At 31.6% G+C, this 18,824-nt stretch overlaps 4 protein-coding genes across 10 annotated transcripts; 1 reads left to right on the forward strand and 3 right to left on the reverse strand.

The window, feature by feature from the left end:
- Positions 1-417: 417 nt before the first annotated feature.
- On the reverse strand, positions 418-2,382 carry Betaggt-i (geranylgeranyl transferase type-1 subunit beta). Of its 4 annotated transcripts, none has more exons than XM_083077965.1 (4): positions 1,971-2,382; positions 1,484-1,887; positions 1,013-1,382; positions 418-864 (listed from the first exon to the last, which is right to left on the reverse strand). In XM_083077965.1, the coding sequence occupies exons 1-4, from the start codon at positions 2,062-2,064 to the stop codon at positions 743-745; spliced, it is 990 nt and encodes a 329-aa protein (XP_082934091.1). In that variant the 5' UTR covers positions 2,065-2,382; the 3' UTR covers positions 418-742. The 4 variants fall into 4 exon arrangements, with proteins under 4 accessions (XP_082934091.1, XP_082934106.1, XP_082934096.1 ...); XM_083077980.1 differs by having other exon boundaries at positions 2,232-2,379; XM_083077970.1 differs by having other exon boundaries at positions 1,484-1,970; positions 2,232-2,378.
- A 505-nt stretch (positions 2,383-2,887) lies between these two features.
- On the reverse strand, positions 2,888-5,530 carry LOC145959316 (uncharacterized). 2 transcript variants are annotated; one of them, XM_083078064.1, is made up of 6 exons: positions 5,309-5,530; positions 4,984-5,186; positions 4,578-4,751; positions 4,240-4,510; positions 3,795-4,064; positions 2,888-3,714 (listed from the first exon to the last, which is right to left on the reverse strand). In XM_083078064.1, the coding sequence occupies exons 2-6, from the start codon at positions 5,181-5,183 to the stop codon at positions 3,514-3,516; spliced, it is 1,116 nt and encodes a 371-aa protein (XP_082934190.1). In that variant the 5' UTR covers positions 5,184-5,186; positions 5,309-5,530; the 3' UTR covers positions 2,888-3,513. The 2 variants fall into 2 exon arrangements, with proteins under 2 accessions (XP_082934190.1, XP_082934180.1); XM_083078054.1 differs by having other exon boundaries at positions 4,984-5,216.
- A 1,017-nt stretch (positions 5,531-6,547) lies between these two features.
- L(1)g0020 (RNA cytidine acetyltransferase l(1)G0020) lies at positions 6,548-11,793 on the forward strand. Of its 2 annotated transcripts, none has more exons than XM_083078076.1 (17): positions 6,548-6,746; positions 7,150-7,413; positions 7,483-7,641; positions 7,715-7,951; positions 8,053-8,257; positions 8,346-8,467; positions 8,618-8,754; positions 8,846-9,130; positions 9,227-9,308; positions 9,402-9,518; positions 9,764-9,940; positions 10,008-10,155; positions 10,314-10,458; positions 10,548-10,756; positions 10,922-11,094; positions 11,166-11,414; positions 11,499-11,793. In XM_083078076.1, exons 1-17 carry the CDS (start codon positions 6,639-6,641, stop codon positions 11,727-11,729), a joined length of 3,048 nt encoding a protein of 1,015 aa, XP_082934202.1. In that variant the 5' UTR covers positions 6,548-6,638; the 3' UTR covers positions 11,730-11,793. The 2 variants fall into 2 exon arrangements, with proteins under 2 accessions (XP_082934202.1, XP_082934210.1); XM_083078084.1 differs by lacking the exon at positions 6,548-6,746 and having other exon boundaries at positions 7,150-7,288; positions 7,365-7,413.
- Positions 11,714-18,066, reverse strand: LOC145959333 (FMR1-interacting protein NUFIP1). Of its 2 annotated transcripts, XM_083078097.1 has the most exons (6): positions 17,253-18,066; positions 16,643-16,843; positions 13,460-13,752; positions 13,135-13,361; positions 12,609-12,821; positions 11,714-12,400 (listed from the first exon to the last, which is right to left on the reverse strand). In XM_083078097.1, exons 1-6 carry the CDS (start codon positions 17,745-17,747, stop codon positions 12,069-12,071), a joined length of 1,761 nt encoding a protein of 586 aa, XP_082934223.1. In that variant the 5' UTR covers positions 17,748-18,066; the 3' UTR covers positions 11,714-12,068. The 2 variants fall into 2 exon arrangements, with proteins under 2 accessions (XP_082934223.1, XP_082934229.1); XM_083078103.1 differs by lacking the exon at positions 16,643-16,843.
- Positions 18,067-18,824: the final 758 nt, after the last annotated feature.

The following is an 18,824-nucleotide window of genomic DNA, read 5'->3' on the forward strand; positions in this document are numbered from 1 at the left end:
CCAATTATAGTTTTTACTGTGTTCTTGTTATACACACTTTACATTATCTCATACTTGAGATAAAATAAATATAATTTATATCATGGAGAGAGCTAATGAAAAGTTTACAAATGCAAAAAAAACATTTAGATTGAATTGTATTCTCTTAATTAACAATTATATTTATAATTCAATCTTTTTATTAAATACATAAAAATGTATATTAACTCTTGATACTTAATTTTTAGGTGTTTTGTTAAACAGAATTTCAATTTTTGAATATGACGCTGTCTTCACATAAAGCTTGTATTCATCATTTCAATGCGTTTAATATAATTACAATTGACAGAGAGAATATCATGTTTTCTAAACAATTATTAATAAAATTATTAAAACAATTCAAATATCAAGAAAAACGTAACGAATTCATGCAAATAGTAATCTAAAAAAATTATTTTTATTGATACTTTTTTCTAGTAAATATCTATATACTTTGATATACATCTTTACATACATCTGTAACAAGCACATTGCTCAACAAGCAGCCCAACGAACCATATAAAACAAAATCTTACTATTATTGGTGTGATTATTGTAGCAGTGTTAATTGACGTTTCTCTCGTTCTTTTTCTTGTGAAATGAAGATTTTAGAGTAGAGACTATGATAAAATATAAACAAGAACCATGAATGCCAAGTCTAATCTGATATAAATTATGTGCGTTTGATATGATCACTAGTCCCTTGAATCTTTATACACCAAAATCATTCGTTCCGCCACTTTTTATGGATCTGTTGTAGATGTTCGTAAGCTCGTTGGGAGATATTGAGTTCTGGATTTATCGAACACAAACCAGGCTGTCCCAAGAGACTTAAACCAGACAGACCTATTGAAAAAATTGTTTTTTATATATTCGCATTATTTAAATAATATAGCTCCTTGCGAGATTATTTCTTATACAAAATGTCTGTATACAAAATGTCTTTATATCAGGAAGCAAGGGATTTTTTGCAATATAAATTATTTACACTCACCTAGATATGTGTGTAAAGGATCTGGCCGAGTATTATCAAACTTTGCCAATCCTCCGATGAACCTATCTTGAGTATTGAGGATAAAAGTTTTGTTTTGTTCGGCGTCCGAAAAGTTGAGGAATTCTAAAAGCTCGAGCGTAGCGCCAACCCAGAAACTGTAACATGTGTCGGACGGTTTCCCAGGCCTCCCATTAAATCCACCGTCCTGTCTCATAAGGCACCAACGCTTCAACCGAGCTAAACGGTCCCATGTCAATACGTCCAATATATTAATATGTTCTCTCATCAAAAACAAACTTGCCACAGCACAGAAAGTCGATCCTCCGTGAGATTCGAGACCCGGTCCTTGCCCGATACCGCCATCATACGACTGCAATTATCGTAACCATCTGTTATGTAAAGATAAAGATAAAATACTTACAGAGCTTGTAAATAATAATACTAAATAATTATTGATGCAAATGCACTTACAACACTCCGTAATATATAGTCGATAGCTCTTGGAATGTCGACACCTGACCAGTCATCTAGAATCGCGGAAACGCAAGAGGCGCAGTAGAGGAATCTCATGTCGCTCTCGCATCCCATTACCATGGCCATGAAAGATCCGTCGGGATTCTGACAGGCACGGACTCCACCAATGATAGATTTTTTATCCACTCGACTTAGATCATCGCCGAGGATCAAAAGGGTGACCAGGCTCGTGTAGGTCATTGCTAAATGACCACATTGATATTCTGGGACATCCTTTGGTATCGTTGTAGATGCTTGGAAGCCGGAACGAGGACCGGCTCCTTCGACCTGAAGACCATAGATCCAATCGATCGCTTCGGACTTAGCTTGTTCCCCAATCTCGTCCAGCGAATTCAACAGATCTAGACCGGATAGTGCGAAGTACGCTATCATTGGTCTGGTAGAATCGAATTCCGCCAGACTGCTAGGCATGATTTGTAGTAACCTTTGGAAATATTTGACATGTTTTTCCCGTGCCAGCTGTGGCGGCATGATTGTCGTGCGATGAATGAAAATGTCACTTTAAATCGACACGACATACGTTTTGACACGCCTTAAAAAGAACTGTAATATGCTGTCGTTGCTAACTGATGGTAATGTTCATATGTACAATGTTTATCTCAATTGGCTCTTTTCATTTATTCCATATCGATTTGTCAAAGTCTTTAGAAATTCATTGCTGATTCATCGTAAATTCTGATCGTACCTGAGAACATCTCATATGCGTTTCCTTTGATTGAATCGAATTAATAATTTAAAATTGTGCGTTACAATTTGTTGCCTTCGATACTTGGTTACGTTCGTTCATCCTCAACGTTTCCTCAACTGACCAGCTGACTCAGCGACATGCCATACCAACCTTTAATCACAAAACTATGAATCAATAGTACCAACTTATTGTAATATAAAAAATGGCTGCGTTTAGCAGGAAAAGCTGCTTTACAACTGTTGTAAAATTCGTGAATCTGATTGGTGTATGCTCTTAGATCCAGTCAAAATTAAGAGCATACACCAATCAGGCTCACGAATTTTACAACAGTTGCAAAGCAGCTTTTTCTGCTGAACGCAGCCAATGAGAGCCTACATTTGAAGTGATATATTCTAATTCTAAAAGGAGAAAAGAGATGCTTTTGATTATATGTCCAGAATAAAATATCACAATTAATAATGTGAGTTTTTTTGCCAATTTGTGAGATTAAATTTTCGCAGAATAGATTGAAATAAAATGAATGTAATATTCCATGACATTTTTCTTTATACATATAGGCTCCAGGAGTCTAAAATTATTGAGTCTTTACTGTACATATATATATGAGAAATAAAAAAGCGAAAATTCCTAACAAATAAAAATTAACAGATATCTCCACTTATAGATGTATATATTTTATATATACACATATCACATATATAGATGTACGTGTGTACATATATATATCTATAGATACAACACACGCTCTACCATAAAAAAATATAAAGAGATAATACCGACATAATTATTAATAAACTCTGTTACATAATTTCTTCACATCACAAAAACATCAGGTAGATAAACTACAGATTTATAATAACGATTATCGAGAAAAATCTCTACTATATCTCTATATCTTACTATTATATATATTGTTATATACTTCAATATATCTCTATATCTTACTTATTATTAATAAAAGTGCTGCATTATTGGAAATGCGGAACTCGATGACACGAGTAATACTACAGTTATCTTTGATATAATAAATAAAACTAACAAATATTAGATTTTGTATCTTACAACATAACACGCGCGCATGTCGTATAAGTATACAGATCCATGGGTCGTTTAAATAAATATCTAATGGAATACATGGACATAACATCGACAAGGAATGCTAATTATCGCCCAAACGATCGATAATTCGCTAATACATAACTTTGAGGCAATAAATGTGCAATTACAGGTACATCAGGTAACAATTATTTGCCATTAGTCTCCTAAAGAGATCAAATCGTTATGGCAGCAAATCAGGAGGTATGCTGCTCGGTAACGTGACTCCGAATTTAGTTATTATGTAGGACGCAACTTTGCATCCCAATTCTAAACAACTCTTCGGATCCCAGTGAGCCAGGACACCGGCCAAAAAGCCAGCCACTAAAGCATCCCCGGCACCCGTTGTGTCCACGATAGGCGCTTTCGGTACGATAGGTGGTATCTAAACAACAAAGAAGTGTTATCGAGAAGTTAAGAAGTGTCATTTAACATTTTTTTTATATTTTCTCGATCGAAACGAACCTGAACAGACTGTCCTTTGCCCCACACAATAATCGCCGGTGCGCATCCACCGCGCGTCATGATGAATATACCATCGTCGGCTAACCAGTCCTTGCTATTGCCGCTAGAAACATCCACCGTAATCCTCTTTAAACTGTTCAGCAAGAAAGGTATATCGGTGACATCGTCGTATTTTACATTTAATGCTTGCGCAAGTGCAATCATTTCTCTTGCATTTCCGAACACGATTTTAGCGTGACCAACCATTTCGCAAATGGCTGCTTGATGATCCTTAAAAAAAAGTAGATTACAAAATCGAGAAAAGAATCACTTATTATTTAGATAAATAAAATAAAAAACGATGCATATAACTATCTAATATCTGTATGTTGATTTTATACAATAAAGTATTAATTACATAAATACTTATTAATATCATTAATATAATACCATATTATCTTTATACCTGGAATATATATAAACCACTAAGATTGAATGCTATGATAATATTTTTCTCTTGCGCTCGCTTGACCAATTCCTTAGCCACATCCAAACTGTGAGTTATGAAATATGCTTCAATGTAAATTATTTTCATGTTATCTAATTGTGGATTGGCCTTTTTCAAATCATCCAATGTATATATATTGGCTGCACCAAGATTTGCAACAAGACTGCGAGACGAATCATACGCTAATGAAACGCATAATCCAGTGGGTAAAGTTGAATGTATGGCATATCTAACAAAATATACAAATTAATTTTATCGCATCCTTTCAAATATATAATAATGATATAATTACGAACTTTACATCCACTCCTGCAATTCGGATTAATTTTTCTAAAATTGAACCCTTTTGATCATTTCCGACACCACCATAAAAAGTACCAATTTGAATTTCATGAGTCTCATCACACAGCCACTGCAAAATCCTCAATGTATTCTGCGCACTTCCTCCTGGAGATGTACATCGCTCTGTTCTACAAAATATAAAAATTTTTTATAAGATTCTTATAAAAAATATATATGCATGCACAAATCTTTCTAGATGAATGTATACATTATGATTATAATTTGTTATTTGATGTTCCATTTAAAATAACTTGTTTAATAAAAATATTAAAATACTGAATGACAATTTCAATAAAAATTGTGGAACATTAAGAATTTATAATTTAAACACAAAATATAGCCCAATATAATTATATTAACTCAGGTGGTAGATCTGCAATCAACTCCTGCATCTTCTTCTCGCATAGCTCCGTCTCGCCGTCGATCTTGAGATTGTATTTTTTAAGCAAGTCGTCATTCTTCACTATCACTACAATATCCAGGAGAGGATTGCCAAAAGCTATAATTGCAGGAAAATCCAATCGAGCAATGGTCTTCCGCAATGGGATCTTTTCTACCATTTTCTGTATCGAAGAATGAGCTTCGAATGTTAGCTTTCCATGTAGACATACCAAGATATAAAAGAATTAATTATATAACTTTATAATGCACACTTACATACATATATCAATTATAGATTACTTACAAGATAAACGAAACTTTTCGAATCATCGTAATCTATTGTTTTTTTTTCTCTTTTTCTCTCTTTTACAATTTATAAAATATTCATCAAAATATGAATATTTTGAAAATATCAAATCGATCTTATTCGATATTTCTTAAATAACATAGGAAAAAATAACGAATATTTAATAATATTGATTTCAATAATATAACGATAAAAACACATTTCTAATAGCAGAAAGAAGAATGAGAGACGTCATGGTCATAGCCTACTTTTGAGTGACCCCTAAAAACAATACGCCCTCTGACATAAAAACATGGACATGAACTAAGAAGTCAAATTCATGAATGTTTGCAGTAGGTAACACATAATGGGCACAATTTCGGATTATTATAACCAATTATAACAATTCACCAAATAAAGTAGAACACAAAAAATATTCTAGTTTATTTCTAAATGTTAGGCCCTGCGCACAATAGGAAAAATATTAAATATTAAATATTAAATTTATAGAAAGAGAAAAAGAGAAGAGAAAAGTTCCTTTCTCTTTCTCTCGGTCTATAAATTTAATATTTAATATTTAATATTTAATATTTTTCCTATTGTGCGTAGGGCCTTAAATACTATAAATATTAACATTAAAATAAAAAATTGGTAAAAATATAATAATTCAAAAACTAAGCTTCGGACGAAATTTTGCCAAAGGAAAAATCGTCTTAGGCCGGTATTCATAGTCCGATCTTATATTTAAGATTGTCTTAAATCTGGTCCGAGGGTGACTTAAGACCTCATTCAACCAATCAAATAGCTGCGATGCGGTCATTGATTGGTTGAATGGGTTCTTAAGACGATCTTAAATATAAGAACGGACTATGAATACCGGCCTTAAAATTGATTCAAGAATAGGTCTGTTCTTTATAGCTGAACTGGCTGCACTGGGCTGCACTCGTTTAGAGGTTATCTTTTTCCTCCAAATGTAGAGTAAAAAGGATAACCTCTGAACCAGTGTAGCCCAGTGTAGCCAGTTCAGCTATAAAGAACAGACCTAATGTGTCATTTCAAGGACAATGGGGTTATTTTGAATCATCTTGTATAAGCGTCTTGCATTTGTATTATAAAACATTTGTATTACCGACACTTCTGCACATAGCATGGAACAGAACCAATTTGTGAACATAGCGTGTTACCCATTAAGAAGTTTCATGGAATTGTCTTGTAGTTCAAGGTGTCGATACTTTATATAGAGGCGCTTTGAATACTCTTTTCTCTGCTAGTAGTGGTAGGTACACGAGGCCGGCGTGATATATATTCACAAAGGTTAAGAAAGATATTGAAAAATATTTTCGTTAAAATGGTTCGCAAAAAAATTGATAATCGCATACGAGTTTTGATAGAAAACGGTGTCACTTTGAGACACCGGACGATGTTCATCGTCGTCGGCGAAAAAGCGAAGGATCAAGTAAGTATTCAATATGTGCATGTGTATTTTGAAAATATCCGCTTGATCACGTTAGTTTATATTTGTATTTCAATACAAGCATGTTAATTAAAAAATTTTTTTTAATTTACAAAGCAATCTTGTATATAAGATATTATTTTAATATTCTTTCTGTATTTTTATATATTTTTAATCATTATAAAAATTATATGCAATCCTGACATGTAAAATGTATTAATTGTAAAACTACATAATGCATAAGCATGTATCATTTCTAAAGAATACAACAAATAGAAAACTTATAAAATTTGATTATATATACTTTTGATTATTAAAACAAATATTATTCTTCCAAAGTTATATTGCGCACATACATGTATATGTATAAGTTATTTATGCTATACTTATAAAAATATTTTTTCAGGTAGTATTATTGCATCATATGTTGTCTAAGACTGTTGTAAAAGCTAGGCCTTCTGTGTTATGGTGCTACAAAAAGGAGTTAGGTTTTAGTAGTCATAGAAAGAAACGAATGAAATCTTTGCAGAAGAAAATCAAATCGGGTAAATTGGATGTTAACGAGGACAATCCATTTGAGTTGTTTGTTATTTCAACTAATATTCGCTATTGTTATTATAGTGAAACGCATAAAATATTAGGTAACACATATGGCATGTGTGTATTACAGGTATGAATATATATTCTTTGTGCTAACTATTTATATTACTGTATTATTAATGTTATTTTATAATTTTAGGATTTTGAAGCAATTACTCCAAACTTATTAGCACGTACTATTGAGACAGTAGAGGGCGGTGGAATCATTGTATTTTTATTGCAATCTATGAATTCTCTAAAGCAATTATATACAATGAATATGGATGTTCATCAGAGGTTTCGCACGGAAGCACATAAAGTACAAATACATATTTTTCAAAATTTTTTAAAATATTTGAAACATACATTATAACTTCCATTCCTTAATATAGGATATAATATGTCGATTTAATGAGAGATTCCTATTGTCCTTGGCCTCGTGTAAACGATGTTTGGTCGTTGATGATCAGTTGAATGTATTGCCTATATCTTCACACAATTTGAGAATAGAACCTGTGGATAAATTGGACATTTTGGAAGAACAGTCAAGTTTGGATACTTTAAAAGAAAGTTTGCAAGACACTCAGCCTGTATCTGCATTAATTAATTGCTGTAAAACAGTCGACCAGGTAGATCAGTTATTGCAAAGATAAATTAATATAAAGAATCGTTTAATTAAATTTTAAGTTAAATTTCTTTAATTCACTATATGTATGATTTAAATTTTCAGGCAAAAGCAGTTCTTAAATTTATCGAGTGTATCTCTGAAAAAACTTTAAGATCAACTGTATCTTTAACTGCTGCTAGAGGACGCGGAAAATCTGCTGCATTAGGGCTTGCCATTGCTGGAGCTGTTACTTTTGGATACTCTAATATTTATATCTCAAGTCCCAGTCCAGAAAACTTGAACACTCTCTTTGAATTTGTCTTCAAAGGTAAATAAATAAAAAGAAAAGACACTGTAATAATAATTACATTGCGCATAAAAATGTCAGCATGTATGGACTAAATAATTTGTTATAGGATTTGATGCACTCGGATATCAGGAACATCTCGACTATGGCTTAGTACAATCCACAAATCCAGAATTCAACAAAGCTACTGTACGTGTAAATGTGTTTCGAGATCATCGCCAAACAATTCAGGTGCATAATTTTGTCAAAAAATGAGCCTTTTGTATACATATGAGTACAATTCAAAAGTAGAATATATTTTTATAAATTACATTAGTCTATAATAAGATATATGGATTTTTGTGCTACAAATTAATAACAATTATTTTATTCTTTGTACAGTATATACATCCAACAGATACCCATAAATTAAGTCAAGCAGAACTGCTTGTGATTGACGAAGCAGCAGCAATTCCTTTACCCTATGTTAAAGCAATGCTTGGGCCTTATCTAATATTCCTTGCATCAACCATAAATGGGTAAGCATTTAGATATTTTTAAAATTTTCTAGAATATTTATATGTATATATGTATACATGTGCATAATAAATTATCTATTTATATTTATAGATATGAAGGAACAGGTCGATCCTTGTCACTCAAATTGCTACAACAATTAAGGACACAAACTACTGGATCCAACAGCCATGGAAAAAATGAAAAGGAGCAACAGGAGAAAATTCTTATTGGCAGACAATTGCACGAACTTACCCTCGATGAATCGATACGTTATAAATCGGGTGATTCTGTAGAACAATGGCTGTATGATTTACTTTGCTTAAATGTTACAATGCATGCATCCATTCTTTCTGGATGTCCTCCACCTGATATGTGTCAATTGTATTACATAAACAGGTATTAACATAAGTTTAATATTGATGACGTATTTTCGCAAATGTATATATTTGTAAATTTATAAAATTAATATATATTTTTTTTAATTTTTCACAGAGATACATTATTTTCTTATCACAAGGCTTCCGAGTTGTTTTTACAAAGGCTGGTCTCTCTGTATGTTGCATCACATTATAAAGTAAATACCGCATTTTTTTTCTAAATAATATATCTCATTTTTATAAAATAAATTCTAGATAATATCAACTTGATTATATTATACATATTTCAGAATACGCCAAACGATTTGCAAATGATGTCTGACGCACCTGCTCATCATTTATTCTGTTTATTGGGACCTGTTGATTCCAATAGAAAGACTCTGCCCGAAATATTAGTCGTTCTTCAAGTAGGTATAAAATAGTAATAATAAAGTAGTCTATGAAATATATATATATATATATATATATATATATATATATATATATATATATATATATACAATATCATTTTTTGATTTAGTATTTTTTGTGTTCGCCTCCTCCCCCAGAAAAAATACATGTATTTTAGAGATATTCTGAATTATTCATAATTGAAATATTTTTTCTTTATGCAAATCACATATATATTTATTATTTAATATATTTTTTATAGATTTGCCTGGAAGGTGAAGTTAGCAAAACTAGCATAAAGGAAGGTCTCACGCGAGGTCGTAGAGCAGCTGGTGATTTAATACCATGGACAATTGCTCAGCAATATCAAGATGAGGATTTTCCAGTATTGGCTGGTGCGCGTATCGTTCGGATTGCCACGCATCCCGATTATCATGGGGTATGTTTCTTTATAATCTGTCAATTTAAAAAAAGTTATCTTTGTTAAAAGAATATAACGATTGCAGATGGGATACGGTAGCCGCGCATTGCAATTGTTGAAACAATATTACGAGATGAAAATACTCAATATTAATGAAAACGTTGCACAAGAGCCAGTGATGGAAATAAAAAATGTTCCCGATGAAGCGGTCGACTTATTAGAAGAAAGTATAGGTAATCTACTGTTTAATCTACTATTTATCTCTATAGTATCTATTTATAAATATTTATCTTTTATTGCTTAAAATTTCTTCTATTAGACAATTACAATTTTTTAAACGCGATTTAAATATACAATGTTGAATTTGATTCTATTTGTAACTTTTTTGCAGAACCTCGCAGTTCGCTACCACCGCTTTTATTAAAATTAAGCGAGAGGCCTCCAGAACATCTAGATTACATTGGAGTATCTTTTGGAGTCACCGAGCAATTGTTGAAATTTTGGAAACGGGCCAATTTTGTGCCTACATATTTAAGGTATATGATACTTATATATTATATGTATATACATCAATAGAATAGTCAGAATAAATAGTATGTCATCTCGAATACCTGTAATTGTTCAGGCAAACGGCAAATGAAATAACAGGAGAGCATTCCTGTATAATGCTTTATAAAACTAACATGGAACAGGATAACGACAAGTGGTTGCAGGCTTATTGGAGCGATTTTCGCCGGCGATTCTTAAGTTTACTCTCTTATTCATTTAACGCCTATCCAGCGTCGCTTGCATTGAGTATATTAATTAACAAGACAATATCTTTGGAATCTATTAGTAAGTATACTGTACTATTAATTAATTATTAACGATTTGTATATAACGTCTCGTGTATAAGAAAACTAAGAATTTTTCTGTATATTGCAAAGTTTATTTTACAAGATTTACCTAATTAATATATAACGTTTGTAAAATTTAAATTATGAGAACATTTGTTTTCAGCACCGAGCAAAAAAACGTTAGATGTTTACTTTACATCATATGATCTAAAGCGTTTGCAAATGTATAGTAATAACATGGCCGATTATCACTTAATTATGGATTTGATACCATCATTAGCACGTTTATACTTTTTAAATATGATGGGAGATACTCATTTCTCAGCAGTACAATCAGTAAGATATCTTGGACACCTTTACTTGATATATTGTTTCTTGATGTTATAACCATCCATGGCGATTTTTAGGCGATTCTACTTGGTTTAGGCTTGCAACATAAAACTGTTAACAAATTGGCGGAAGAGTTGAATTTACAGTCTTCACAATTACTCGGTTTATTCAATCGTATAATACGTAAATCGATTCAATATTTTAACAGTATCGCGGAAAAATATATAGAGAGTACTATGCTGACCAATAAGTCAGTTAATGAGGAAGTAAAAGTAAATCCTTTAGGTGGACAAAGTTTACACGAAGAATTAGAGAGCGCAGCTAAAGTTCGTATACAATTCGCATATAATTTAATCTCATGTTATATATTATTCACATAACATATATTAAAATAACGTCGTACGTTACAGGAATTGAAAATAAAACAGAAAGCAGAATTGGAGAAATTGAAGAGAGAAAATTTAGAGCAATATGCTATTAAAGGATCGGAAACAGAGTGGACCAATGCGCTATCCGGCAAGCACAGTAAAAGCCTTATTTCTGTAAAGACCGGCGAAAAACGACCGTCAGAAGATAATAATGTACAAGAATTTGAAAAAAAACACACAAAGAAGAAAAAAAGACATTCTTCAAAGCTATAATTTTATAAGATGTAATAATTTACATAACTTATACACATCTGAATAAAATAAATATTAAATAGAACAGTTGTGATATACTTAATTAATGACACAGATATTTTTGCTAATATATATAAGATGTTTATTATATTAAAAAATTATTTAAAAATATACAAATTTAATAACTAGAAAGACAAAAAAAAGACTATAATTTTATGCTTAATAAATTATGATTACACATTTCTTTACATATATTCAAAAATATCACTGGTATAGCCAAAAGAAATCAATCTATAATCATACAATTTACTTCAGGTATACTATTTTTTCATTATATTTTTCCACTATTTTTAATTAGTTTTAATCGAAAAAATTGTTTTCTATAATATATTTTACACATTGGCAAATTAAATTTCTCTCATGTTGTATAGAACGGGAAAGTAACTTTTCTAATAATTTATAATGATATGCATGCAAAAAATTATTATTTTTAACATCAATTACTCTTCGATTCATTTCTTGCTTCTGCTTATCTATAGCGGAAGTTTTTTGGGATTTATCATTCAATTTATCACTTTCATTTTTGCATTTTTGTAAATCAGAAATTTCTTCATGAACTGTATTTTCTATTATTTTATCTTGAAGCTCTTCTATTTTCATTCGTTTCACTGGCACTTCTTCTGGACCTTCATCTAAACATAAAATTAATACTTGTTAAATCATTTCATACAGAAAAATTCGTATCTTAAAAAGCTATTCGTATGCTTAAAGAGGTCGAGTATATCAATAATATCAAATTGTATTAATGATTATAATAACAATTTTAGAGATGTTTTAAAAAAAAATAATAAAACAATAATATATTCGTTTATTAACAAGTATTAAAATTTATATATTTACCATTGCTTTCACTTTCATAATCTGCTACTAAAATTGGTAATGTAGACTTCAAATTGACCACAGGTGAATTAGAGGATTCAAGTGTCGCAGATATCTGTGGTACATCATCTTCATCCGAAATATTGCCAGCAATCTTTTCACATAAATCTGTTTGTTCATCTAAGTCTACTTCTTTATCTAAGCATATCTTATTATCTTCTTCTTGCAAAACATCTAAAATATTAATAATAGTTAAATTATTAATAATAATTAAAATATTAATAATAATTACAATAAAAGATCTTTTTTCAGTTTTGTCTAATATTTTGTGTATAACAAAAGAATACAACAAAATAAAAATGTCGTTAATTAATACAGATTATATCAAGATATATTGCATAATTGTAATTTAACAAATTAGACATTTATTTAATTATACATATAATCAAAATTGTATATAACTAATTTAATACGTTAAAAATTATAGCTTTTTTATGTCATAACATATATATATATACACAAACATATGTTCCATAATATAACTTACTTGTTCCAGGAAAAGGATGTAAACCTCTGTATAATTCATCCTTATGAACATAGTTGCTATTTTCGCATGTGTAACGTTTGCGAGGTCTACGTTTCTTTTGGCGCACATTTACAGTCTTCTTCGTTCTAGTTTGTACATTAGAGTTCTGCTGGATTATCTCTCCTCTTTCTATTTTTTCTAACTCTTCCGCCTTGCGTAAATTTATATTAGCTTCAGTAGGATACCTCCTGTTTTGTAATACAAAAGAAAATTTCTCTACTTATACTTTTATTAATGCAATTATTTTTCAGATATGTATTAAAAAAGATATGATAAAACAACTTACTTTTTCCGTTCCATTATCCATTTCTCGAGATTTTCAGGTATCGATAAATCTTTCATTCTCTCGTATAAGCCAGTACGATGTTGCATAGTAATATGTTTTTCTACAAGCATGGGGTGTGCCGAAAACGTGCATCCATCAATGCCGCAAACCCTGTGTGTGCTTTTATGCTGGGACAGAGTATCTTTGGATGGAAAATCTCTGTCGCATACCTCGCAATAGTGAGATTTTTCGTCATCGGAACCGATACAATTTTCATCATCCTCATTTTGCGTCCCTTCGTCAGCTGGATGATCCTAAAAATCATCACTATACACTAAGAATACTTTGAGGCATAAACTTGTCATTTTTTTAAATATAATTGTAACAATACTATATCATTATTAATATCAATTATATGTTTTAAGATTTTTACTAAAATTTTTACTGTTTCTTTATTGATCTCTCTCATAATTATAAGCGAATACTATCAGATTTTATACAATAATCATTTATAATTAAAAAATAAGGTAAAATTTGATAATAGATACACACATTGTGTGTACTTATTATCAAGTTTTATCTTATTTTTAAATCGTAAATGACTATTGTATAAAATATTTAAAGCTATATGCCCGGGGTATTCAGAAAAATTTGATCTATAAATTCTAAGAAACACAGACCTTTTTTCTTGCCTTTTTCTTCAGATATTACCATTCAGTCCTTTTTATGAATTAAATAAATATATAAATTGCGCGTATATTTCGCTGAAGCATTAATTATCTTTACAATGCATACAATATAATATAAATACATACTTATACCATATATGTTAATTGCACATCAAAGGCTTAATCACGAAATTTTGTACAATTGCAATATAATGATAAAATCTCTATAATTGTAATTTTTCTCTATATCATGTAAATATTAATAATGTATATATATGTATATATGTATACATACATTAACGTGAATTTCTATTTACATATTTTATGTTATATTGCCCCGTAACTTATATATAAGTTTGTATTAATAATTATATTATTTAAATGAATTATTAAAACGGCAAATCACAAAAAATTATTTTCATAATTCAGAACGATTATTTTTCAATAAGTAAGATTAATTTTCTTTAACGGTTTGTAATACTAAAATGATGGAAAACGCCAGAATTAGAACTTATGGAAATACAATTTATTCTCATAATACGTATTTCAATTACAAATTTTTTTTGTCAATCAATTTTTTTTGTTTGCTTAAAGTCAGATATGAAATATAAACAAGAAAATATTAAATATGACACATATAGCCATAATCATTTATAAAAGTTGTACTACTAATCTAACAGAGCCACAAGCTATTTGAAATTTTTTTACATGTAAAATATATTATATATAATCTCTATAAAATTATTTATCTATATTTTTTCTCGCAGTTTGAACATTGTAAATCTGTTACTATTTCTTAAGCCTATAGCTTGCAGCACTGTATACTGGCCATAAATATAAAGGAAGAACTTTGAAAAAAAATTATCCACAGATGGCCAGTTTTTACATACTTGATGAATTACATCTAATTCACATTGTCAGAATGCAGATATTTATAATTAAGATTTATATAATGAAATATAGATATTAGATATGAATACACATACTAATGTAAAAATGAACATGAACAAATTATTACATAGATACCTAAGCTATCTCTCTTGTTAATATATTTTAGCTAATAGATACTATTTTCTCAAAATTATTTTTGTCAGCATTATTTCAATTAATATATACTTATATATGATGTAAATAATACAAAAGATTATTATGTAAATATGTTACGTTGCAAAAATAACGAGAAAAAAGAAAGATATAAAGGTTAATGTCTGCACATTAGAATTATTTAGCACTTATAATGATACAATTAAAAATTTGCCAGATATCAAAACATAAGACGAAAATCGTTCTGAAGTTTGAAAACAGAATACTTGTATTTTATATATATACATATATATATATATATATATATATATATATATATATATATATATGTTTTGAATTGTATAATTCTTTAATCTTTAAGAGGAGTAGCCTAACGGTTAAGGCTGTGCCTGTTCGCTGGAAGGCTGTTTCTCCTCCGTATGGTCCGTTTGTTCTGATTGTTCTGTTGAATTCACAGTTTTCTGAACACCCTCGGATTCAATCGTGCTATTGTTATCACGTGTTTTCTGACCACCCTGTAAAACCAAAGTAATCAACGTTTATCAACGTTGAATGAGATGCCGAATCTTCATCGCAAAATTATTACTTATACTCTCTTTAGAATTAACGTACATAATTATACACATTATGCTATTAATTTATTTTCAGATTTAATCTACCATTTTATATCACTGACTTGTTACATCTGCTATTAAAGCAAACAAAATACAATATATCAACTATATGTTCTATATATCTATATGTTTAAAAAATTGTATTTTGAAAAGCACTCACGCGGTAAACACGTTTCACATGCTTTCTTTATCTTAATAAAGATGATTAATTATATTTATTGTCCTTTTATAGATTCAACATTAAATATTTTAGCTATTTTGTCACTTTCATCTTGTTTTTATAAGTTGAGGGGGAAATAAGAATTTTTAAATATTTTTAATGTCAAAAAAAAAAATATATATATATATATATATATATATATATATATATATATATTATGTTAATATATCCTATTTTATTTATCAAAAAAGTTCTCATGTTTCTAGTTTCAAAATTATATAAACCTATATATATATAACTTAGATAAATTTTTTGTAACTTTGAAAATTATAAGTGAAAGGGAATTTCATTATTTGCACAAGGATTAACATTATGCAAATTATTTTCACGTTTGTAATAATTTACTTATGCATTAACATACATACATACACACAACATATACACACACAACAGATATACACGCACATAACAGGTAAATACATTAAAGAGAAGATATAAACAGTGAAAAAAAATGAAAATAATATTGAAAACAGCAGCAAGAGTATATTAAATTAAAAATATTACATAAAACAAGTTGATAAATTAACAACAATGAAATAATTTTTAATAACTTTGTGCTAGATATTTATTTAAGAAAAAAATGTCGCAACAATAAAAGCATAAAATGAAGAAGGCATTAACAGACTTGCCGCAGATACAACACAGACAGAAAAGATACCTGTTCAGGATGTTTTGCAAGATACTCATTTTTTGCATCTCTTATCATCCTGGTAACTCTGTTTCGTGTATCTCTAAATTCCTGCCATTCTACTGTATTTTTGTTTTGATATTTTTTTGCTCTAAGATACAGTCTGATTTTCTTTTGTATCTCGTGACGAATTTCGTCAGTCATCCACGGCTTTTTTATTAACTCTGATTCCTAAATAACCACATTTTTCAATAAGACTTAATTAAACATCAAAACACAAATACTACTATAGAAACTCTGTGTGTATAGTATTCTACTATTTAAATAGAAATCATTATATCATATATCTTATCTAGAAATACCAATCTTGCAAACTCATTCTCGGACGACGCAATTGATTCAATTGCAACGCAACAAAGCCAAAAGTCGTTAGACATTCCAGAGAGAGAAAGAAAAACCTTTCTTCGACAAAACCAATATCTTTCGCTTATATAATGCAACTGGCAAATTAGGTACACAAAGCTCTCAAGATCTCCGCCAAGAACTACTGGCGCAATTAAACTGTCATATAACTCAAGGATAAAAGCAGCTGTTTAAAAAACTTAATAAACGGAATATACGAGTACGAGAAGATACGTACCGTGCGATTGTTGAGCTTCTTCGCGTTACGTGACGGCTTGCTCTTGAGACTCCCGTTGCCCGCGTTGTACCTCATGGGTCTCATGGGCGGCATCATCTGCGGGGGCATCATTCTCCGAGGCCAAGGTCGCATGAGGGGTCCGCGCGGTCCCATCGGCGGCACGATGGGCGCCAGGTGACGTGCTCTGGGTCCTCCGGGGAACAACGGTGGCATGTCCCGGCCGCTGAGCCGGGACATGCCGCCACCGGCGACAGGCCTCAGCGGCTGCGGCGACGGCAACGGCGGTATCCTCTGCCTGGGATCACCCGGGCCGAACATGGGGTTGATCGGCGGCGGGATTCGACGCATCCGCGGCGGCGACGGCAGCCGTGGCGGGAGCGGGGGGATACGCTGCGGAATGGCGGGTCTACCACCGAACCTGGGCGGCGGGAGCGGACGCGCGCCGGCCGGCAACTGTCTGGACCCCAGGGGAGACCCTCGATTTAGCGGACTCATCCTCTTTACCTTCGTCGAAGAGAAGCCTTCTATTCCTCGGAAACGCGTTAACACCGGTGTTGCCTTCACGATGCGACTCACTCGCCCGGCACGAGATTACGGAGGTCGTCGTTAAGAGAGAGAAAGAGAGAGAAAAAGGGGGAATTATCGTTTGAACGAGCAAAATAAAGCACGTGTCTCGGTATCAGGCTCTCGCGGTATCGAGAGGAACGATTACAAACGATAACGACGATAATTATAAACGCAATCGCGAACTCAAGAACTGATTTTTCTTCCTTCGTACTTTTTAACACGCAAATTCCTCGCGTGCGTTCGCGAACGTATCCGCAACTGCTTCGTTAGGGAAATTTCCCGACGAGGAACACGCGTGAACGCGATTGGCTGTCAAGTGGACAAATCTCCGGGACTTTAGAAATTCTCTATTCGATAGCCAATCACACAGCAGCAATAACATATTAAGTCGTCTATGTTTTTTCTATTATATTTAGGCCCAGTTGCACCAACATTATTTTAGTTTTAAGCGAAACTTAAATATATGTCTTTTATTTATTTAGAAAAAAAGATAAAAATAGACATATATTTAAGTCTCGCTTAGCGCCGCTTCGACCAAACTTAGGCCGGTATTCATAGTCCGGTCTTATATTTAAGATCGTCTTTAGTTCATCTTCAGATAATCCATAGCCAATGAAATGATACATACAATATCTAAAGATGAACTTAAGACGATCTTAAATATAAGAACGGACTATGAATACCGGCCTTAGGCTAACACGGAAAACATGTTATTATAATGGGATGTTTTGATTGGCTCGCGCTGGTTGACGCGACGCGTGACGCGCTCAGTGGGAACTCAGCCTTAGGGCCATCACACACGAAATTGCATAGCTGCATATGCATACATAAGACCGTATTGACCAATGAGCATCGAGTATTAAGTCGCTATATTGATTTACATAACATAATATTCGATGCTCATTGGTCCATATGGTCTTATGTTATGCATATGCAGCTATACAGTTTTGTGTGTGATGGCCTTTAAGGCCATCGCACATGAATTTCCGTAACCATAAGCATAAG

The sequence above is a fragment of the Camponotus vicinus genome, unplaced genomic scaffold, assembly GCF_025532165.1.
Source record: "Camponotus vicinus isolate PSW18456_S1 unplaced genomic scaffold, iyCamVici1.0 SCAF_1, whole genome shotgun sequence".
Classification (NCBI taxonomy): Eukaryota; Metazoa; Arthropoda; class Insecta; order Hymenoptera; family Formicidae; genus Camponotus; species Camponotus vicinus.